Below are 20,684 nucleotides of genomic sequence, written 5' to 3' on the forward strand. Positions count from 1 at the left end.
CTATTGTATTCTATTTTTATACTGCTGAATATTGTTTTCCTGGTTTGACTTACCCCATTTTGTATCATTTTGTATTAACTTAACTAACTTTTTCCATGTTTCTCTGATGTTTTGCTATTAATTGCTTCTTATAGAACAGTAATATTCTATAACATTTATATTGCTTAGGTTTCCCTATTTGGTAGGCATTTTCTTTCTTTATATTTCATTGCTACCACAATGAGTAGTGTGATGTTTCACATATATGAAACCTTTCTTTCTGAGGAATAAATATCTAGCAAATATCTGGTAAATATTTAGATCAAAGGGTATGAATACTAGTCATTTTTTACTATAATTTGAAATTTCTTTTTTCATTTTAAATTTTTTAAATTCCTTTCCTCTTCCTCCTTCTCTACTGTTATAGAAATGCTTCTTATATTTCTTAATTTCAGAACAAAATAAATAAAATAAAAAAATCTACTCTGAATATGGCCACATTTTTGTTCTCCTCCTCCTCCTTCTTCTAGAATTAATTGTTCATATCCCTTGACCACTTATCTATTGGGGAATGGCTCTTGATACTGTACAGTTGTGTTTTTCCTTACTTATTTTATTTTGAGTATTAGATCTTTATCAGAGATGTTTGAGGCAAATATTTTTTCTTAGTTGAAATTTTCCATTTTTGTCCTGGCCATATTGATTCTTCAAAAAAAGACAAAAATATTTTCAGTTGTATATAATTGAAATTATTTGTTTATTTTTATATTTTTTGATTGTGAAGCAGTTGGGGCTAAGTGACTTGTCCAGGATCACATAGCAAGTAAGTGTCAAGTGTCTGAGATAAGATTTGAATTTAGGTCCTCTTGATTCCAGGGCTGGTGCTTTATTCTCTGCTCCACCTAGTTGTCCCATATTTTATCTATTATGACCAATGTTTAGTAAAGATAACTGATCAGTTCATGTTATTTCCCTAGTCATTTCCCACTAGTAGTTCTCTTTTGCCTTGGGATCAAATAAACCCTTTGATTGATTTTAAAACTCTTCATAACTTCATAATTCTTTCCTATCTTCTAGGATATTATTCCCCTCTATGTACTCTGTGATTCAGTGATTCTGACCTTGTTGCTAGATGATGCTCTATCTAGCAACACTGGGATTTTTCATTGACTGCCCCCCATACTTGGAATTATCTTCCTCCTCATCTCTGTCTTTTAACTATTTTGACCTTCTTCAAGTCTTTTCTTAAATTTCATTTTCTGCAAAAAAAGCCTTTCCTGGTTCTTCTTAATGTTAGTGCCTCTCCACTGAGATTATCTCCAATTTATCCTTATATTTTTTGTGATTTGATTTGAGTGATCATACCACTTTGTAAATTTTTATGATATGACCATATGCTATGAGTGCATTTTGAACAGTCAGTAAATTTTTATTTAGCATCTACTCTGTGTAAAGAATAAAAATTAAAAAGAAACATTAAACACTATCCTTGGCCCCCTGCCCCCATCCAGGACCTTATTTTGCAACATAGAAGCAACACCTAAATAAATATGTACATACAAGATATACAAAGAATGGATAGAGAGGCATTAGATACTATTCCAAATCTTATTTTTGCCTAACTTTTTTTCAGTAGTGCTTGTTAAACATGGAGTTCTTCCTCAAATAGTCAATGTCTCAGGTTTTTTGAATGCTGTGTTATTGAGTTCAATATAATAGTTTATTAAAACAAAAATTAACAAATTTACTACAAATACTGTCCAAGGTCTTTTTCTTCCCATCTAAGGATATTCCTTGACTTTGTTCAGCAACCAAAACCTTGCTACAGATTCATTTTTTTACTACCATAAAAATAACAAGCAAAACCTGAATCTCAAAAAAAGTACAATGCAAAATTTTAGATTATGACTGAGTTTTCCATAACATAATATTTATATAATGTTTTTTTAAAGCACTTTTTTTGGCTAGGCAATGGGATTAAAGTGGCTTGCCCAAGGCCACCACAGCTAGGTAGTCTGAGGTAGGATTTGAACTCAGGTACTCCTGACTCCAGGACCACTGTGCCACCTAGCCACTCCCTTTAAAGCACTTTTTAACCATAAAATGTCATAAAACTTCAGGTTGCTATCATCGTGATCATTATGCTCATGCTCATGATAATCATGGCTTTTAGGTTCTAGACTTGTGAGTTGAATGTATTTGATAACTTGTCTTTTAGGTCCAAGATATCTGGGATATAAGAGGAAACTGAGGGAAACAAATTCTCCATTACTGTGAAAAACTAGATTGCCATCAATACCATGATTATTTTTTTACTTTTCACTTAATTAGAAATGGAATACTATAGTCATCCATCCTCTCCCCTTTTCCCTAGGCATCTAGGTGCTGCAGTGGGTAAAACACTAGAATTGGAGTTAAGAAGATCTCAGTTTTAATTTATCCCCGATGCTTACTAGCTTGGAACTAAGCATGTCACTTAACCTCTGTACATTCAGATTCCTCAATGTAAAAAGGGAGGAGATAATAGCAGCACCTACTTCTTGGAGTTGTTATGAGGACCAAATGAAATATTTGCAAAACGCTTTGCAAAACAATGATAATTATTATTATTATTATTTTCTTACAGAAAAAGCTAGCAGATGAATATATGGCCTTGATATCAGTTTATCAAATTTGAAGATAAGGGATTGAACTGATAACCATATTATAAATTATCTATATTACCAACTATGTCTCTTGGAGGAGAATTTCCCCCATTTTGGTATCTGTTGTGTAAGTAAACAGAGCACATTTTTGTTCATATATTAGAGTTAAAGCAGTAAGATACATTGTTAAACCCAGGAGAAATCTTTTAGTCAAGAGCCTGAAGAGACACTATCAAATCATGATTCCTTCCTCATGTTTAGCATGGCACTAGGTTTGGGAAGAATATAGACAACCTTTATTCCCTTTCCATATTTTTTTGGTGTAATCCACCTTATTTCCAGAAGTATTGAACTTTAGCCATGAAAATGGCTTTGTGTGCCCCAAATTTATTTGATTAAAGACAGTACGGGTGTTGGTGAGTGTCCTGGGCGATGTCCTACTTTGCTGTTCCCTTTTCATAGCTAAGGCTATTTGTCAAGTGGCATCTTTTGCCTTGACTCTACATATACCTACTATAGTAATAGTAGTATATACTACTAAAGTAGACAAGACATGCTATACTGTCAGATCTGGATCTGGAGAGATCATAAGGGAACTTCTCAAAGCCATTTAGATCAGAATGATCTCAGTGAAACAAAGAAGCTAATGCTGTGGGAAGACAACAATACTGTGAAATCAAGGCAATCTGGAAGCATTGGAGATTATACTATACTTAGAACTGACGTGTTACAGTCTTTTGAAAAAGACAAACTAAGCCCCATTAGGGACTATTTGCAATGTCTGTGGAAAAGGTGTTAGTGGTTCATGAACCTTCTGAAGGTATCAAGAGGGACCTAGTTGATAAATGAAGATAGTATCTTCTGGGCATGGTACACTCAAGTTTACCACCTAATTACTGCAAGGAATGCCAGACCCTTAGAACAGATACAACTTTTTCTTTCTTTATCTACTTTCACAATCTAAAGATAAAATTAATTGACTTAAGTTAAACACACACACATTTTCCCTTGTCTTCAGCTTATCAAAAATTATCTTAGTTGCTGAATGTTATTGGAGCAGTAATGAACTTGGCCTGAATCCAGGTCTGGCACTCCATCCATTTGAACTTTAAAAAGTTCAAATTCAGTCCAATTCTCTAGCCTGCCAAACTCTTTTTGAATCTTGACTTGGCCATTCAATGTGTTAGCTACTTTGCTCAGCTTTATGTCATTTGAAAATTTGGTAAACATGTCTTCTGTTACTGTAACCAATTCACTGATAACATGTTATAAAATGTTAAGTGGTTCAGGGTCAAGCTTTTTTCCCCCTTCTATTGCTTATCTGATGGACTTGATTAATCAACACTTTGCGGCTTGAATTTGAATGTTATGGATGGTTTTATAGTACCATTTATGGCAGTATATGATTCAGGTATTTGATTTGTCATGTTCTTCAGGGAGACCTATGAGTCCTGGGTTATCTCTGCATATCTTTATTTTCAAAGACAAGCACTTTATACTTTATAGAATTCATTTTTCTTATTTTATTTTAAACTTAAGTAAGATAAGAAAAAAAACAATGTCGTCTGCAGAAAAACATGAGGATTTACAAAGCAATAAATTTATATTTCAAGAAAGCCTATATAATAAATACTACACATTTTGTTCAAAATTTCCATCTTTTCTTTGTTTCCTTGTAGGTTTTTCTTCCATTCTCTGCTGTGCACTGTTTATTTTATTTTCCCCTTCCACCCAACTCCCCTAGAACAGCTACAATTAAGCATATATATATATATCCATGTATATATATATGTATATATTAAAAATATATATACACACAGACATTAATACAAATACATTTATACATACTCACTTACCCACATTTATACACCTATATATAATTTTTATATATTTGCATATCCACATACATACACATAGATACATAGATACATAGATATTCATAGATAGCTAAATATTTGATTTTATGTCTCTCTCATTTTTATAACATTTCCTGAAAGTAACAGCCCCTCCTCACTCCTTTCTTTTACTTCTGTTTACTCTCTTGCCCTCTTATTCCTTAACCTATTTCGCTTACAAGAATTCCTTCCTTAAACACCCTTCTATACTCTTTCCCCATTTATCTATACCCGTTCTAATATGCACTTATCCTATTTCTCACATTTTAACTCAGTACTTCCCTATGCCCTTCTCTTATTTCTTTCTGAATTTTAAAGAATTTCATATTCTTCTATATGTACATACATTCATACACACATATACAAACACATATATGTATTGTTCCCTCTTTAACTCATTCCTGAGGAGGCAGGTTTCCAAACTACTAGCTCTTCTTCCCCATTTAATTCTTCTGTATCAATTTTTCCTCTCACACCTAATTTGCATAAGATGATAACTTTTTTTTTTAGGTTTTGCAAGGCAATGGGGTTAAGTGGCTTGACCAAGGCCACACATCTAGGCAATTATTAAGCATCTGAGGTCAGATTTGAACTCAGGTACTCCTGACGCCAGGGCCAGGTGCTCTATCCACTGTGCCACCTAGCTGCCCCACCTAGTTACCCCTAAGATGATAACTTTTAAAAAATCTTTTCCTAAACCATTTTGTTTTTAAGAATTCTATCTTACTCAGCTCTACTCCAAACTTTCCTTTGAACTACCCATTACTAAAAACAATCTTGGACATATTGCTAGTAAGCAATTAGTCCTTATTTTGTCCCTTGTAATTAGTTTTTGATATTTGCCTTATATTACTCTTGGTTTTTGATGGTCAAATTTTTCTCGTAAGTTCAGGTCTTTTGACAACAAAATACTGAAAGTTTGGCAATTTATTGAATGTCAATTTTTTTTTGTTCAAGATTACACTTTAGTGTGTATGATATATTTGGCCATACCCCAGTTCTTTTGTAATTCGATTCATAATGTTCCTTTAAATGTCTTTTAATGTAACAGTTGTTAAGTCTTGTGACCTTTTTCCTTGTTCATTTTTGTATTTTCTCCTTAATCTGGAGTTTTTGGAATTTGGATATGATATTCCTATCAGTTTTTCTCCTAGGATCTCTTTTAGGTAGTGATTGGTAAATTTTTTCTATTTCTACTTTCTCCTCTTATTCTAACACTTGAGGTCAATTAAAAAATATTTCTTGTATTATTGTATCAAGATTCTCTTTTTTTGATTGTAGTAGTTCAATTATACTTCTTGATCTGTTCTCCAGATTAGTTGTTTTTTTCTTTTGAGGTACTTCACATCCTCTTCTGGTTTTTCATTTTTTATTTTTTGTTTTATAATTTCTTGATCTCTTATAATTTCACTGAATTTCCCTTGTCCAATTCTAGCTTTCAAAGTAATTTTCTTCCTTAAGATTCTATATTTCCTTTCCTGCTGGTTTTATTTCTTTTTCAAAATTTTTTTTTGTTTTTATTATTTTGTTTTTATTTCCTTTTTAGCTTTTCCTCAATCTCTCTTATTTTACTTTTATTTCTTTTTTTGCAAGGTAATGGGGTTAAGTGGCTCGCCCAAGGCCACACAGCTAGGTAAGTATTAAGTGTCTGAGGCTGGATTTGAACTCAGGTACTCCTAACTCCAGGGCCGGTGCTCTATCCACTGCACCACCTAGCTGCCCCCTTTAAAGTCTTTTTTTTTGAGTTCCTTTATGAATTTGTTTTGAGCAGGTAGCCATCTGACATCACTCTGAGGTAGGAGAGGGTATTTTTGCTTCAGTATCTTCCTCTGAAGATGAACCCCTTTCTTCTCTATTCCCATTGTAATTGCTTAAAGTTGGGTGTTTTCTTTTTGCTTACTCATTAAATTTTTTTAAAAAAATTTTAGTAGCTTATTGTTATATTCACCTCTAGTCCTGGGGTGTAAAGGGTGGAGACTCTGGCCTCAGGAACTTTGTCCTGAGTCCAACCTCTGCCATCCTTTCCCTCTCCAAGCCATAGCTCTGAACACTGTGCTGGAAATTTTCTAACTCTCAGAGAACCCTCCAGTGACTCTAACCTTCAGTTCTCACAGCCAGCATCCCCATGCCACTGCTTCGGCATTTGCCAGGCATGTTCCGGTTCCTTCTTGCCCAGCACTATGTCTGGGCAGCATAGTTGAGCCTGGTGTCCTTTAACAAAGAGGTTCCTTCTGCTCCCCTACTCAGGTGCCAGACTCTCCATTCCGTCCTGGAGGCTGAGGCTACCTCTCCCCCATCCCATCCCTAGTTGCCTCAGGCTCACCAATTTTAGACTAGATCCCTTGGTCCTTGATCTAGGATCTTTCTTTGGATTTTTCTCATTTGTCCCAGGAGAACCACTGTTCTGCTTCAACTCTGTTTGTTTTTGCCACTTAGTTTTCACCCTAAAGTGCTTTTTTGATTCATCTGTGGAGGAAATCTGGAGAGTTTGGAATTTTCTGACTTTGTCATCTTCCAGCATTCATTTTTCTAAAGCCATCTTTTGCTTCTCTTCTGCAAAAGTTTTTTCTGCTTCTGCATTTTTGTGCTCTAAATCTTTCATTTTTGCTTTCAGAGCCTTCACTACTTTAGAAAGGATGTTAAGTTCTGCACTCTAATCTGACTACCCTCCCCCACATGGTTAGCTCTGATTTCTGACCTATGAGAAAACTACCTGTGTCAGCCTACCATATGTTTTTATGAAGCGTGGATGATCTTCAACTACTTTAAGAGACCATTTTTATAAAATTCAGTTTAAAAAGAAACAGAATTGCTTGATGTGTGATTTCCTCACAGTCTGTTTCATAGTCTTAGTGAAATGATACAAAAATGTTTTGGTTCTTATGCCAGAATGACTATGACTAGTTTTGAACACTGTGCAGACATACAGATTACTTTCTAATATGAAGAGTAATTAAGAGAGAATAATTATTGCACGAGTCTCCCAACATTTAGATGCAATCCTCCATCATCATGCAGAGCATCTGTTTTCCCTGAACCCACTTCTCACTAATTTACATGATTAACTTCATGAGTGTATGGTCTATGTCCTTTCAGATAAGAAAGGATAAGTGTATTGCCAGTGATGGACTTACAGCATATTGTATTGTGCTTAATTTATATTTGTAGAATTGAATTATCTCAGAATAAAGCTATGACTGAATAAATTGATCTCATTGCCTGAATACATTTAAATAGTACTCACATATGGTTTCTATTAGTGTACTTTATAAGCAGCTTAATTTTTTACTAATTAGTCATTTGGATTGGGGAAAAATACAATTCTATTTACATTGGTTCATTTTCCAAAGAAAGGATTGGTTGCAAGTCTTTCCACCAAACTATTACCTGGTTTTTATTCCTGTCCGTGGGCCTCTATGCTTTTAAATTCATTAAAACCAGATATGGAAAAAAAAGTCAAAATACTTCTCTACCACCCCTTATTCACTTATTCATATTCTTTCTAGCGTTTCCATTCTCTTTCCTTTATCCTAAAGTTCTGTCCTTCTCACAGCTGCTATAAGTTGCCCTTGATAATACATACTAATACCTATTACTTTCCAGCAAGGACATGGCTTTACAATATGCCCATATGTGAGTTTTCACTGGAGCAGAAAGCTAGTGGGGCCTCTTTTAAGCCCAAGGCCTTTGTCCTTTCAGAAAAGAAACTTCACTTTTAAATAAACCAGTGACATCTTGCTGTATATAGCATCCTGATTCTACTCCACTAATCTTTTCAAATGATCTTTTACGCCTTGAACGCTTGCATGCCTAATCGGCAAGTTTAATTTACGGCCCTTGTTACTTTCTAAATGTTTAATTGAGTTAGTGGTTATAGCTGACTCATAAACCCATAAAACCCCTCAGTGGTAAACTAATTATTCACTGCACCTGCCCACCAAATAATTAGCATCATTCATTACTAACAATCAGCAGTGGGGCTGTTGGAAAGTTAGTTATCCAAACAGTTGTTAAAAAAAAGACATTCCTTGAAATAGAAGCTGAGAAAAATCAATAAATGTTGCTCTCAAAATTAGCACTTACCTATTTCCTTTACCATCATATACCCATCTGGTGCTACCAATTCCTTCATAGTCTGAAGCCCAGTAATAAATGCAAGCATTAACATGTAGGACGAACAGCAGGTATCCAGTGGTTCGAATGACTCTGTCAGGAATAGCACATGCCAAGCAAGGATTAATATTTTTCCTAAAATATGGCCTATTCTTTTCCCCTGAAGTTTCCCCCAGACCCTCTTGCTTTCACCTTGAATACTGCTAACTCTCATTAACTCTACTGAAAGTGATGATGCCATTGCCTCTTTTCTGGCTCCAGCATCTTGACTGGGTCTGACAAAGTGGGAAAACCTCTTGTTTTCTCCATTCACACATGGTCTGAATCAGCTCTGTGAAAGACTTGGCCTCCAGGGTCACCTCTGTGTTTGGAGCCTCATAAAGAACAGCATGTTGATTTAACTGGATATCTCAGAAAGGCTCATGGGATTCTAGCCTACAATTCAATATGACTGAAGGACTCTTTGCAACAGGGTCAGAATAACAAAAAGAATGTATTTCAGATTAGGTCTGAGGTGTGATGACAGAGACATAAAGTGGACTTGCAAAAGAGTATGTCTGTCTAGACTAATCCCAGTTGAAGCTAGTGATGGTCTTTTTCCCTCGTCTCAGAATGAAAATCACTTAAGATCATAAAGTAATCCTTATACTTATATCTCATTTAAAAATGTGTCCATCAGATCAGTCTTGGAATGAACCCCCATGTTTCCATTCTAAAAAATGTCTTCCCTTTGCTGAAGAGGGAGGTCATGATTTAATTCTACCCACATGTCTGTCTGGTTGGTTGGATTAAATAATCTCTTCCCAATTCAAGAATTTGAATGATACTCTACCTGTAGAGGTATGCTTTGGTCATTCTCGACTCCAGGCGGTCATTAAACTCAAAGAATGTGGTGTACTTCATAGAAGACAAGTGAAACAAATCAAGCAACAGTTAGTCCTACTTTATATATAGCTGTGGGATTAGCCATTATGATCTATATGCACCTGAAGATGAAATCTTGGTATATTTTCATTTATAAATCTTCCCCCTCCAAAAAATGAGCTTCATTTTCCATGGGATTTTCCTCTGGGCATCATTTTGAACAGTATACTTTTCTATGTTATTTTAATTCTGACATCAAATTACAGACTAGTTTGTTAATGAAAATTGGAATCAAAACCGTTATATAACATTAAAAAAACCCACATAGTATTAATGAAAAGAAAGTTGCCTTGGAATCAGGAGCACTGAATTCAAACCCAACCTCTGACATAAACCAGCTGTGTGATCCTGGACAAGTCATTGAATGTTTCCGTGTCCCAGGTAACTCACTAAGACTCTAAGTCAAAAAATTGTTTTCCACTTGCACAGGTAGAGGGAGATTCCTCCCTGGGAGTTTCTTATACCAATACAATCACAATCGTGTTTTAAAACAAACAAATATCATTGCAATATGGATGTTACTTCTGTCTCTAACACCAATATAATTAAAAGATTTTATACTTTGTGTGTGTGTGTGTGTGTGTGTGTGTGTGTGTGTGTGTGTGTGCAGCATTAGGAGCATAGATGATTGGACTTGGAGTCAAGAAGATCTAAGTGTTGATCCTTGGATAATTATCTGTGTGACCCAGGCACGTCTCTTAACCTCTCTGTGTCTCAGTTTCCTCATCTATAAAATGGGGATAATGATAGCCTCTATTTCTTAGGGTTGTTTTGAGGATCAAATAAGATACCACATGTAAAGTGCTCTGTACATTTAAAGCTCTACATAAATACTATCTATTTATGAGAAGAAAAGAAAGAAATAAGCATTTATATGTCATCTACCCTGTGCTAGACCTTATGCTAAGTACTTTACAATTATTATTTCATATGATCCTCACAAAACCCTGGGAGGTAAATAACATTTTCATATTCATTTTACAGTTAAGAAAACTAAGGCAAACAGGCTAAATGACTCATCCAATCAAACAGCTAGAAAATGTCTGAAACCACATTTGAGCTTGAGTCTCTGACCCGGCCCCAGCACTCTAGCTACTTCTCTACCAGATATCTACTATTTCTGTTGAATTCAACAATCAATCAATTAATGCCAATATCAATTTAATTTAACTAAATTTCTTTCCTCTTTGACTCCTTGAGACCCGATTAGGGTTTTCTTGATAACGCTACTGGGGTGCTTTGCCATTTCTTTCTCCAGCTCATTTTACAGAAGAGGAAACTGAAGCTAACAGGGTTAAGTGACTTGCTCAGGGTCACACAGTTATTAAATGTCTGAGACCAGATTTTAAACTCAGGAAAACAAGTCTTCCTGACTCCAGTCTATGCATTTTGCAATCTAACTATCTCTAATCTTAAAACTGGTCATGATACATCTGGATAAAATAAATTACTTCTCTAGGGTTTACTTTGAGCATGCTTTTGAGCATGGCAACTCTTTTTTTCCCCCTTAAAGTCATTATTTCTCTTACTTCCAGGGTCATAACCATATCCCAAAGAAGCTGAAATTGCTACAAGTCTTACCTCTGTATAAATAAGTTGTTACTGGATAAGTAAGGTATTATGTTCTTTAAAATATGTAAAATTGGAGCGGCTAGGTGACACAGTGGATAGAGCACCAGCCCTGGAGTCAGGAGTACCTGAGTTCAAATCCAGACTCAGACACTTAATTACCTAGCTGTGTGACTTTGGGCAAGTCACTTAATCCCATTGCCTTACCACCCCCCACAATATCTAAAATTATATTGCAAATAGTAACAGTTGCTCAAAGTTGCTCAAATCTACCGATAATAGAAAAACTATTTAGGTTTACATTTTAAAAAGGTTTTTTACATTTCAAAAAAAATTGTGCTACTCTTTATCAAGGATGTAGACATATTCTGATGCTGATTTTTGATCATATTGTTCTTGGGCATAATGACCCAATATAGTGCCACAGCTGAAGGTTACACAAACACCTAGGCATCATCCAACCATGTATATCTATGTTTAGAACCTTGTATAGTTTTTAGTTCTTGTACCTCAAGAAAAAAAATAGATGTTACTCAGAGGGCATGTTCTAAATGATTAATTATGATGGGAGTAAAGTGAATAATCTCTTACTTCACCAAATATTGAAGTCTTGGGAATAGGAGGAGACACTTGGAACTGGAAGAAATTTCTTTTTTTCTTCTTTAAACTAAAAGGAATAAGTGCTACTCTACACATGTAAATTCTGGGATTTCATTGGTGAAATATCAGTATGGATCATGCAGGGTCACAAACTGTAAGTTTAGAGCATTGCTTAAGGGTCAGAGAGGTTAGAAAATTTGTCACATAGTCGAGGGTCATTGGTAGGATGTGAACCCAGGACTTCTTGTCTCCAAGTCTAGCTCCATAGATATCATACCTTACTGGTTTATTATTATATTTTATTTATATAATAAATATTATTACTATTATATTTTATAGGAAGTAGTAAAATATTTATTCAGCAAGCATTTATTAAGTGTTTTTATGTGCAAAGTGCTATCCTAGGTAGTGGGGATATTATATTCCCTATCTTCAAGGAGCTTATTTTTTTTTGGGAGAAACAACACTTACACCATTATATAAAGTAAATACAAAATACTATTTTTGAAGGAGATTCAGAGAAAGGTTTTGTATGGCAGATGGCAATGGATCTTAGTCTTGGAGGATTCTTAGCATTTCACAAGGAAAGAGTCTGTTCTAGGCATGGAAGACAGCTTGAACATAAGCATGGCAATGGGAGATGGAATACCATGTCTGAAAAACATCAAGAAATTCAGTATGGTTGGAAGAGAGAGTGAGTGAAAAGAAATAATACATAACAATCCTGGAAAAGTGGGCTAGGGTCAGATTGTGGCTAATTTGTTACTGCTCAGCATGTTTGCTTTTGATCATAGAGTCAATAAGACACTTTCTTCAGAAGAGAAGGGGCATGTTGGACCTGAACTTTAGTAATATCAGTTTGACAGCTATGTAGACAGAAGATGAACTGGAAAGGAGAAAGACCAGAGGCAGGGAGAACAAATGGGAGATGTATAGTCTAGGGTGATGGTTGTATTTATGGAAATAATGGGAAAGATGGAAGAGACTGTCAAGGAGGAGACATAGCTAAATTTTGGCAATCCATTGAATACAGTTGGTAAAGGGAGTAAAGAGCCAAAGATTACTCTAAGGATGTATCCCTCAATGATGGAAAATAATAGCAGACTCCAGAGACAGGGAAATTAGAATGAGAGATAGGATTTGGAGAAAAAATAAGGAGTTTTATTTTGCATGTAGTAAATGTGAGAGACTTACAGGAAGACATAAAGGAAATGTCCAACAGGCAGTTGGTGGTGGACTCAAAAAGATTAAGAACTGTTTGCATAAATTAATGAATGAAGGATCTGTGATGAATCTATTTCTTTTTTTTTTTTAGGATTTTGCAAGGCAAATGGAGTTAAGTGGCTTGCCCAAGGCCATACAGCTAGGTAATTATTAAGTGTCTGAGATCGGATTTGAACCCAGGTACTCCTGACTCCAAGGCCGGTGCTTTATCCACTACGCCACCTAGCTGCCCTGATGAATCTATTTTAATGATAACATTTGACATTTAGTGCTTTACATATATCAATTCATTTGATCCTTAAATGGTGTGAGATAAATGCTATAGGTATTATCTCTACTTTACAGATGAGAAAACCAAGGCAGAGAGAAGTTGGTATGGTATCATATAATTTTTAAGAGATAGAAATTGTATCCAGGTCTTCTTGACTCCAGATCCAACATATGTACCATACTATGTTGCCTTTTCCACAACATATTCCTGAGTTGTTTTTTATTTAGGTTTTTGCAGGGCAAATGGGGTTAAGCAGCTTGCCCAAGGCCACACAGCTAGGTAATTATTAAGTGTCTGAGCCCAGACTTGAACTCAGGTACTCCTGACTCCAGGGCCAGTGCTCTAATCACTGCACCACCTAGCCACCCCATTCCTGAGCTTTTGAGGTAATCTAAAAGAAGATTTTCCATAAATATCTTTCTGTGGATAGATGACTGATCTGACCCACTATGCCATTTAATATACTTCATTTTAATTTTATTTTATAGTTATATTAAGATAAAACAATATATTCTCACCACATGTACTTATTCTGTATGAAATATTTCTTTGGTATTGGGATAATGGCTCACTGTTATTAGGAACATGAAATAAATAGTAAATGATGGCTAATATTTAAAGTTATTTGTTGAAACTCAAGAATCCCTATTCTTTCTCCTCTTGAGAATTTTTTCCTTCCTTCCTTCCTTCCTTCCTTCCTTCCTTCCTTCCTTCCTTCCTTCCTTCCTTCCTTCCTTCCTTCCTTCCTTCCTTCCTTCCTTCCTTCCTTCCTTCCTTCCTTCCTTCCTTCCTTCCTTCCTTCCTTCTTCCCTCCCTCCCTCCCTTCCCTTATTTTGCCTGTTTTCAATTACACTAGTTGAAACTGAGTATGATTATTTTCAGTTCTTTTATTATTGTGTAATTTTTTTTGGGGGGGAGAAAACCTTAGGACATCCTAAGTCAAAATAATTTTGTGCTAGTGAGGGGGGTGAGTTAATGGAAGAAGCTGTAAGGAGTATGATACTTGGCAACCAATATGAAAGCCAATAGTAGATTAAAAAGAAAATTAGCCCTGGAAGGTGGAAAATGAACTGCAGAGAGCAGAACACTTAGGGAGTCCAGCTGAGTGACCTACAATAGCAGAGATGCTGTACTCAGTGGGGAAAGAATGATACCATGAGGATTCTATGAAAAGAGAAAGGACTTTGGGGCCATTCATTATTGAAGGCAGGGAATTGCCTTGGTAATATATATATATATATGTATATATATATATATATATTCCATCCATGTGTGCCTCACTATTAATGTAGTCTGTTTATGGACACTCTTTCCATTGCCACTGCATTGAGGGAAGAGTGCACCCCAGGTTTATGGAAGGAATGTTTTGTAGTTATTATTTTTACTATATCATTTTAGTTGATTATTTTGATTGAAACTCAAAGTCCACTGTTTTTACTATTAAAAGCAAGAATACAGGGGGCAGCTAGGTGGTACAGTGGATAGAGCACTGGCCCTGGAGTCAGGAGTACCTGAATTCAAATCCAGCCTCAGCCACTTAATAATTACCTAGCTGTGTGACCTTGGGCAAGTCACTTAACCTCATTTGCATGGCAAAAACCTAAAAAAAAAGAATTTAAGTAAGTACTTGTGAGTTATATTTTTTTATTAATGAGCATCCACAAAGTATCTACTGAGCCTGAGAGTAGATGTCACTCCTAGGGGACCCATTTGCACCCTGTGAATACCTACCTGGAGAAGGAAGACCTATAGGGGGGTGTTACATACATATTTACACACACACATACACACGTGCACATACATGTGCATGTATACATCCCTTTATGTATATCAAAAGAAAAAAAGTAATTGCTTTTTTAGCAGATTGAGAATCTACATGAATAACTTGATTCTGCTTTAAAATTTCTTATAGGACAAAAAACAATCAAACCTTCACAACAGAACAACCAAAAGTATGACAGATTTCAAATAATATTTAAAATATTTTGACATGGAAATGTTATCTTTCTAGAAATGCGTTAAGCATTTGTGAAAGTAGTCATATTAAGCAATAGACATTTTGGTAGAGTAATAAGAAATTCATTTGAAGCAAAAAACCACTGTAAATTTAGCACAGTGACTTGTTCTACAATTGTATAGTTATTTATTTAACCTGTAAATTCAGTTTATTTGTCGTTTGGTTGATAGAATGAAGTTCGGAAGTAGAATATAAACTCTTTAAGGACATAGTCCATGAAATTTTTAAAAATCTGTGTTATATTTTAGCATTTTTTTTCACAGTGCTTTGAACATAGTAAAAATATTTGCTGAATTTAATTTAGTTTCCTTTAAAGAAGTTCATACTTGAATGCTTATTTCTAGATTTTTTTACTTCCATGTATTTTTACAGTAAAATGTTACAAATTCTTAATATGTTGCTCATTTATAACTCAGAGGCAAACATTTGATAAAAATTGCCCACACGAATTGGTGTATCAAAATGACACTGTTTTCAGGACATTGAAATGACCTATAGTTTCACAAGTCAAAAGTCAAAAGTGGCACTATTAGTAAAGACTGAGTGATGTTAAACTCTAGGATATTTCAAAGCTCAGAAGCTCTGGTTCCAAATCCACTGATTTGAAGCAGCTTAATCGGTTGAGTTTGACTCTATCCATTTGGACTGGAAATTTGGTAAAGGGGGAGATTATAACTGAATTGTCAATTTATGGGGTCCTGTGGCCCTTTGAGGTGGTTATGGTCTTGGAACTGGCTACCAAGAATTCCTTTATCTGGACTAATACTAGTTTTTGATGAGACCATTTCATGACTTCATAACTCTAAAAAGTCATAGATGTCCTATCTAGTATGTAGATTACCCAATATATACTCTGTCAATAATTGGCATATTTGGATGGTCTATTATCCTCTGGAAAGTAATATAATTATGAAATCTTTCTTTTGTGGTACAAAAACACAGAAACAAAAGTTTCTACTGTCAAGGAATTAAATGTGAAAGGAGACAAACATGTACACGTAGATGTAATTGTATATATATATGCACATATATGTCCCATATAAGTGTCAAGTATAAAACTTACAAAGTAGGTGCAAAGTAACATTGGAGGGGCAGGTGGAGGTGCCCAGGAAAAGCTTCAGGTAGCAAGAAACATTTGAGAGGCAACTAGGTGGTGCAGTGGATAGAGTACTGGCCCTGGAGTCAGGAGGATTGAGTTCAAATCAGGCCTCAAACACTTAATAATTACCTAGCTGTGTGGCCTTGGGCAAATCACTTAATCCCATTGCCTTGCAAAAAAAAGAGAGAAACATTTGAGTTAAAGCTTCAAGGAAAACAAGAGGTGGAAGTATAAGAGAGAGAGCATTCCAGGAATGAAAGACAGTCAATGCAGAGGAGATGTAGTGCTGTGTTTGAAACTGTAGTTCAATTGTGCCAGTGTTAGCTATCGGATACTACTGATGTTGATAGTAGGAAGACCTGGATTCAGATGATATCTCTGACATTACTAGCTGTGTGACCTTGGGTAAACCACTCATCTCTATCTGCCTTTTCCATCTAATTTTATGTAATACTTGAGATCTGCTTTGGTGGAGGGAATTCTCACATCAGTCATCAGTTACTCATGATTCCATAATAGGTGATTTCATATATTGCTGTAAATAACAATTATGTAGCCTTTTTGATTTTTTTATAGTTTCTCTTTTTTAGGTACATGATAAAGTTGTTAATTAAATATTTATTAATATTAATTAATTAAATATTTATCCCCTGCATTCTTTTGAAAATGGTACATTTTTCACATAAAAGAAATACCTTGATTTTTCCTTTATAAGGTCACCATGTAAATATAAACAATAATTTTTCTCCAAGGGGTTTATTTAAAAATAAGGTTACTTGGAAGTACTAGAAATAACTGTTCCAATACATGCAAAAAAATTCAACAGAGCAGTCTCAATTATTAAAAAGATATATTACTTACACTTAATTTCAGTTAGGATTTTTGTTGCTATTTGGGGATGAGTCAATGTGGAATTGACAAGCATTTGAAGACTAGCATACATTTATTTTTTGGATTGGATCCACAATTTTATCTTTGTAGTCAATCAACAAATACTTATTAAATTCCTACTATGGATCAGATACTGTGGTAAGTACTAGGAATACAAAGAAAAAGACAATTCCTCCTCTCAAGGAGCTCCCAGTCTGATGGGAAAAGACAATGTATAAACAAGAATATATAAGCAAGTTAGAGTCATGGTAAACCAAAGATTATGTTGGCAGGAAGACATTAGTGGGGGTAGAACAGGAAAGGCTTCATGCAGAAAGTAGGATTTTATTTGGAACTTGAAGTCAGTAAGTGAAGGTGAAGAAGGAGAACCTTGGATGCAAAGAGGACAAGCCAGAGCAAATGCCCGGAATCAGGAGGTGAAACATCTTATTTGAGACAAGCATCATGGTGCTTTTCCAGAGCAAAAATACAAGCATCATCATTGTTATAAGTAAGACTTAGACTCAGGTCTTCTTGACACTGAATTCAGCTTTCTATTCTATTACCACACAATGTTTCATATAGGTATATATATATATATATATATATATATATATATATATATATATATACATATATATATATATATATATGGATGTGTGAAAATACAAATACAAATGTACATAACCCATGTTTTGGAGGGAGTCTGAACCTGTAATTTTATTTATTTGGGATTCTGAATATGGAGTTTGAGTGATATAGATCATTAACTCATTGGTACTTTACTATTTTTTTTCCTTCAAATTTAGCACCCCATCCAAGTAATCAGTGATTAGAATATGGAGTCAGGAAGACATTCAAATGCATTCTCAGACATTTACTATCTGTATGACAATGGACGAGCACCTTTGTCGGCTTCAGTTTCCTCATCTGTAAAATGAGGAAAATTGTAGCCCTTATCTTCCAGATTTTTGTAAGGATTTAGTGAGATGATACTTGTAAATTACTTAGGACAATGCTAGCTATGATAATAATGATGATGAAACCACTCTATGGAAATTTAAAAACACTTAAATTGCATCCAGTACGATTGGTTGAACTAACTTTAAGTGGCTTTCAAATTTTCATTGTTTCAGAAAGAAGAATGAATTATAGATAACTTACCTTTAGTAATCTATTTGTTCTAAATATTGGATTAAACCCAAAAATGATGTAAAGAATATCGAATGGTATTATTGATGTGAGATCCAGCTGTGGAAAGAGCACAGTTGACAATTATGGTGTGTTTACATCATGAATATGGTTGAATTCAACATTCATTATGGAGAAAAGATATGTTGTCAAGAATTGTCTGTAGACCTCTATTCAAAAGACCTTTCCAAAGTAATATTCAGAATCTTTGGAGAGCCATATTATCATCACAAAAATGAAGAACTCTATTATCTTACATGAATGCTGTCCACTTTAAATTTATTGTTGATGAACCTGATTATGAACCTGATCCTTTCTTACTCACTGAATCCTGTGAGAGATTCTTTCCTCCCATCACATTATACAGCATAGGGTTGAGTTATCACATAGACTTAATTTATGGCATAGCAGCTGATGCTTAAGTACATTCTAATGGTATTTTTAAAATACTGCTGGGAAGCAGTCTTTTGGCCTGAAAATCAAACCTCACCTTGGTTTTATTTGAAGCCACTGACCATTCATTGCCTCTAATGTATTTTTATATTACAATCAAATTCTGGAGCATTTGAGGTTCATTATCTCTAGCCTATGGATTATCCACATACTTTGCTCCATTTTCCCACTCTCTCTACCTTTGGGCTGATAATTTATTGCTTTGGGTAGCATATTTAGCAGAATCCATGTACGGGAAGGAAGAAGAGATGAAACTCAAGTGAGTCTCCTTTGCAAGTCTTCAGCAGTTTTCATAGACAGTCTGAAGGGAGTAGCTGCTGAATAGTGAAGGGATAATTTTGGATTTTTATTTGGCCACCATCTGTATGGTACTTTATGGTTATTCAAAACCTGTTACATATATTAGATCACTTATTCATCACAATAGCCTTCTGGGTAGGTAATAAAACTATGAGATATTAAGTCACTTGGACAAAATTCCATAGCTAGTAAGTAGTAGAGCTAGGAGTCAAAACCAGGTCTCTGGAATCCCAAATCACTGCTCTTTTCATTATGCCTCCCAGGATCTGTCTGCTTAGATTATTCTTCCTTTTCCATGGATAACGTATAGTGATTATATAACACTTGTACACTATCTTGATGGCTCTCCATTACCTCAGACCTTTCATTCACTCCCTAGCTTCTGTATTATTAGTGAAAATCTCCCCATTTACCTTCCCTTTGTCCCCTCTTCTGACCATCTGACAGCCCAGACTCCATAGAGTGACCTGATAAGAATTCCTACCATTGGGAATATCCTCTTCCCTTTTCTTTCTTTTGTTCCTTTCTGTGGCCCCATGCCTTCCCCCTTCCCCTGATTCTATGGGATGACCAGGTAGATAATCATAGAGGTGGCTTCACCCCTTGCCTTTGCTTTACAGACCCACTATCAAGTTTAGATCAAGCCAACCAGTGGGAGAGTGACTTGAGTGACTTGAATGGTTTGATAAGATGAGATCCAACAATTCTGATCTTCCCAATAATATGGAGGACCCTTACTACATCTTCATCATTGACCTTGCCTCAGCATCTTTAGGTAGTTGGGTCTTACTATCTGAATTGATTGCACACTCACTCCTAGCACTGGCAACTGACTTATAACTACTGAATCTTAAATATCCCTGGGTTTAGTCATTCACCCAACCCTTGTACCCTGAGGTCTTCCAGATTTTATCATCTACTATACAGCTGACTTCTCTTATATGCAAGAGTGTGAACTCCCGAAGAACAGGGACTATTTCTTTTTCTGTTTGTATCTGTGGACTTAGCATAGTGTTAGCCACCAAGAAAATATTTAATAATTTTTTCGCTTCATGAAGTGAGATCGTAGCACCGTACAATGAAAATAGCATTATGTGAGGAATCAGGAGACCAGATTCTACTAACTAGCTGTGTGTCTTTAGGCAAGTCATTTAATCCCTTCAGCTCTCAATCTGATCTACTATATAAAACAAAGACATTGAGCTAAATGAGACCTTTAAAGTCTCTATATAATTACTTCTAATAATCCTATGAGATAGGTAGCAGCTAGGACAGATTTTTACTTGGAAGTAGAAATGCAATAAACATAAAGGGTTTTAATCAATGTCGGTTGACCAATAAGGATAACAAGGTCCTTAAATCTTTCTTTCAAAGGACAATAGACTTGTATCCAACTCTTTTATTTTACAGATATGGAAACTGAAGTTCAGATAAATTAAGTTCCTTTGTTCAGGGTTATACAAGTAGTAAGAGAATCAGTGAGATTGGAACCCAAGTCCTGACAGTAACTCTATCAATGAATAAATGAAAAAAG

General features: G+C 35.2%; 1 protein-coding gene across 1 annotated transcript in view; it reads right to left on the reverse strand.

Moving 5' to 3' along the window:
• CNGB3 (cyclic nucleotide gated channel subunit beta 3) overlaps positions 1–20,684 on the reverse strand; it is a 140,507-nt gene that overhangs the window by 60,912 nt on the left and 58,911 nt on the right. The window contains exons 6-8 of the mRNA XM_074206446.1: positions 18,371–18,457; positions 9,465–9,529; positions 8,603–8,725 (exon numbers count right to left, since the gene is read on the reverse strand). Of these exons, the coding sequence (XP_074062547.1) occupies positions 8,603–8,725; positions 9,465–9,529; positions 18,371–18,457 (275 nt within the window). The remainder of the gene's footprint in view (positions 1–8,602; positions 8,726–9,464; positions 9,530–18,370; positions 18,458–20,684) is intronic.

The sequence above is a fragment of the Macrotis lagotis genome, chromosome X, assembly GCF_037893015.1.
Source record: "Macrotis lagotis isolate mMagLag1 chromosome X, bilby.v1.9.chrom.fasta, whole genome shotgun sequence".
Classification (NCBI taxonomy): Eukaryota; Metazoa; Chordata; class Mammalia; order Peramelemorphia; family Peramelidae; genus Macrotis; species Macrotis lagotis.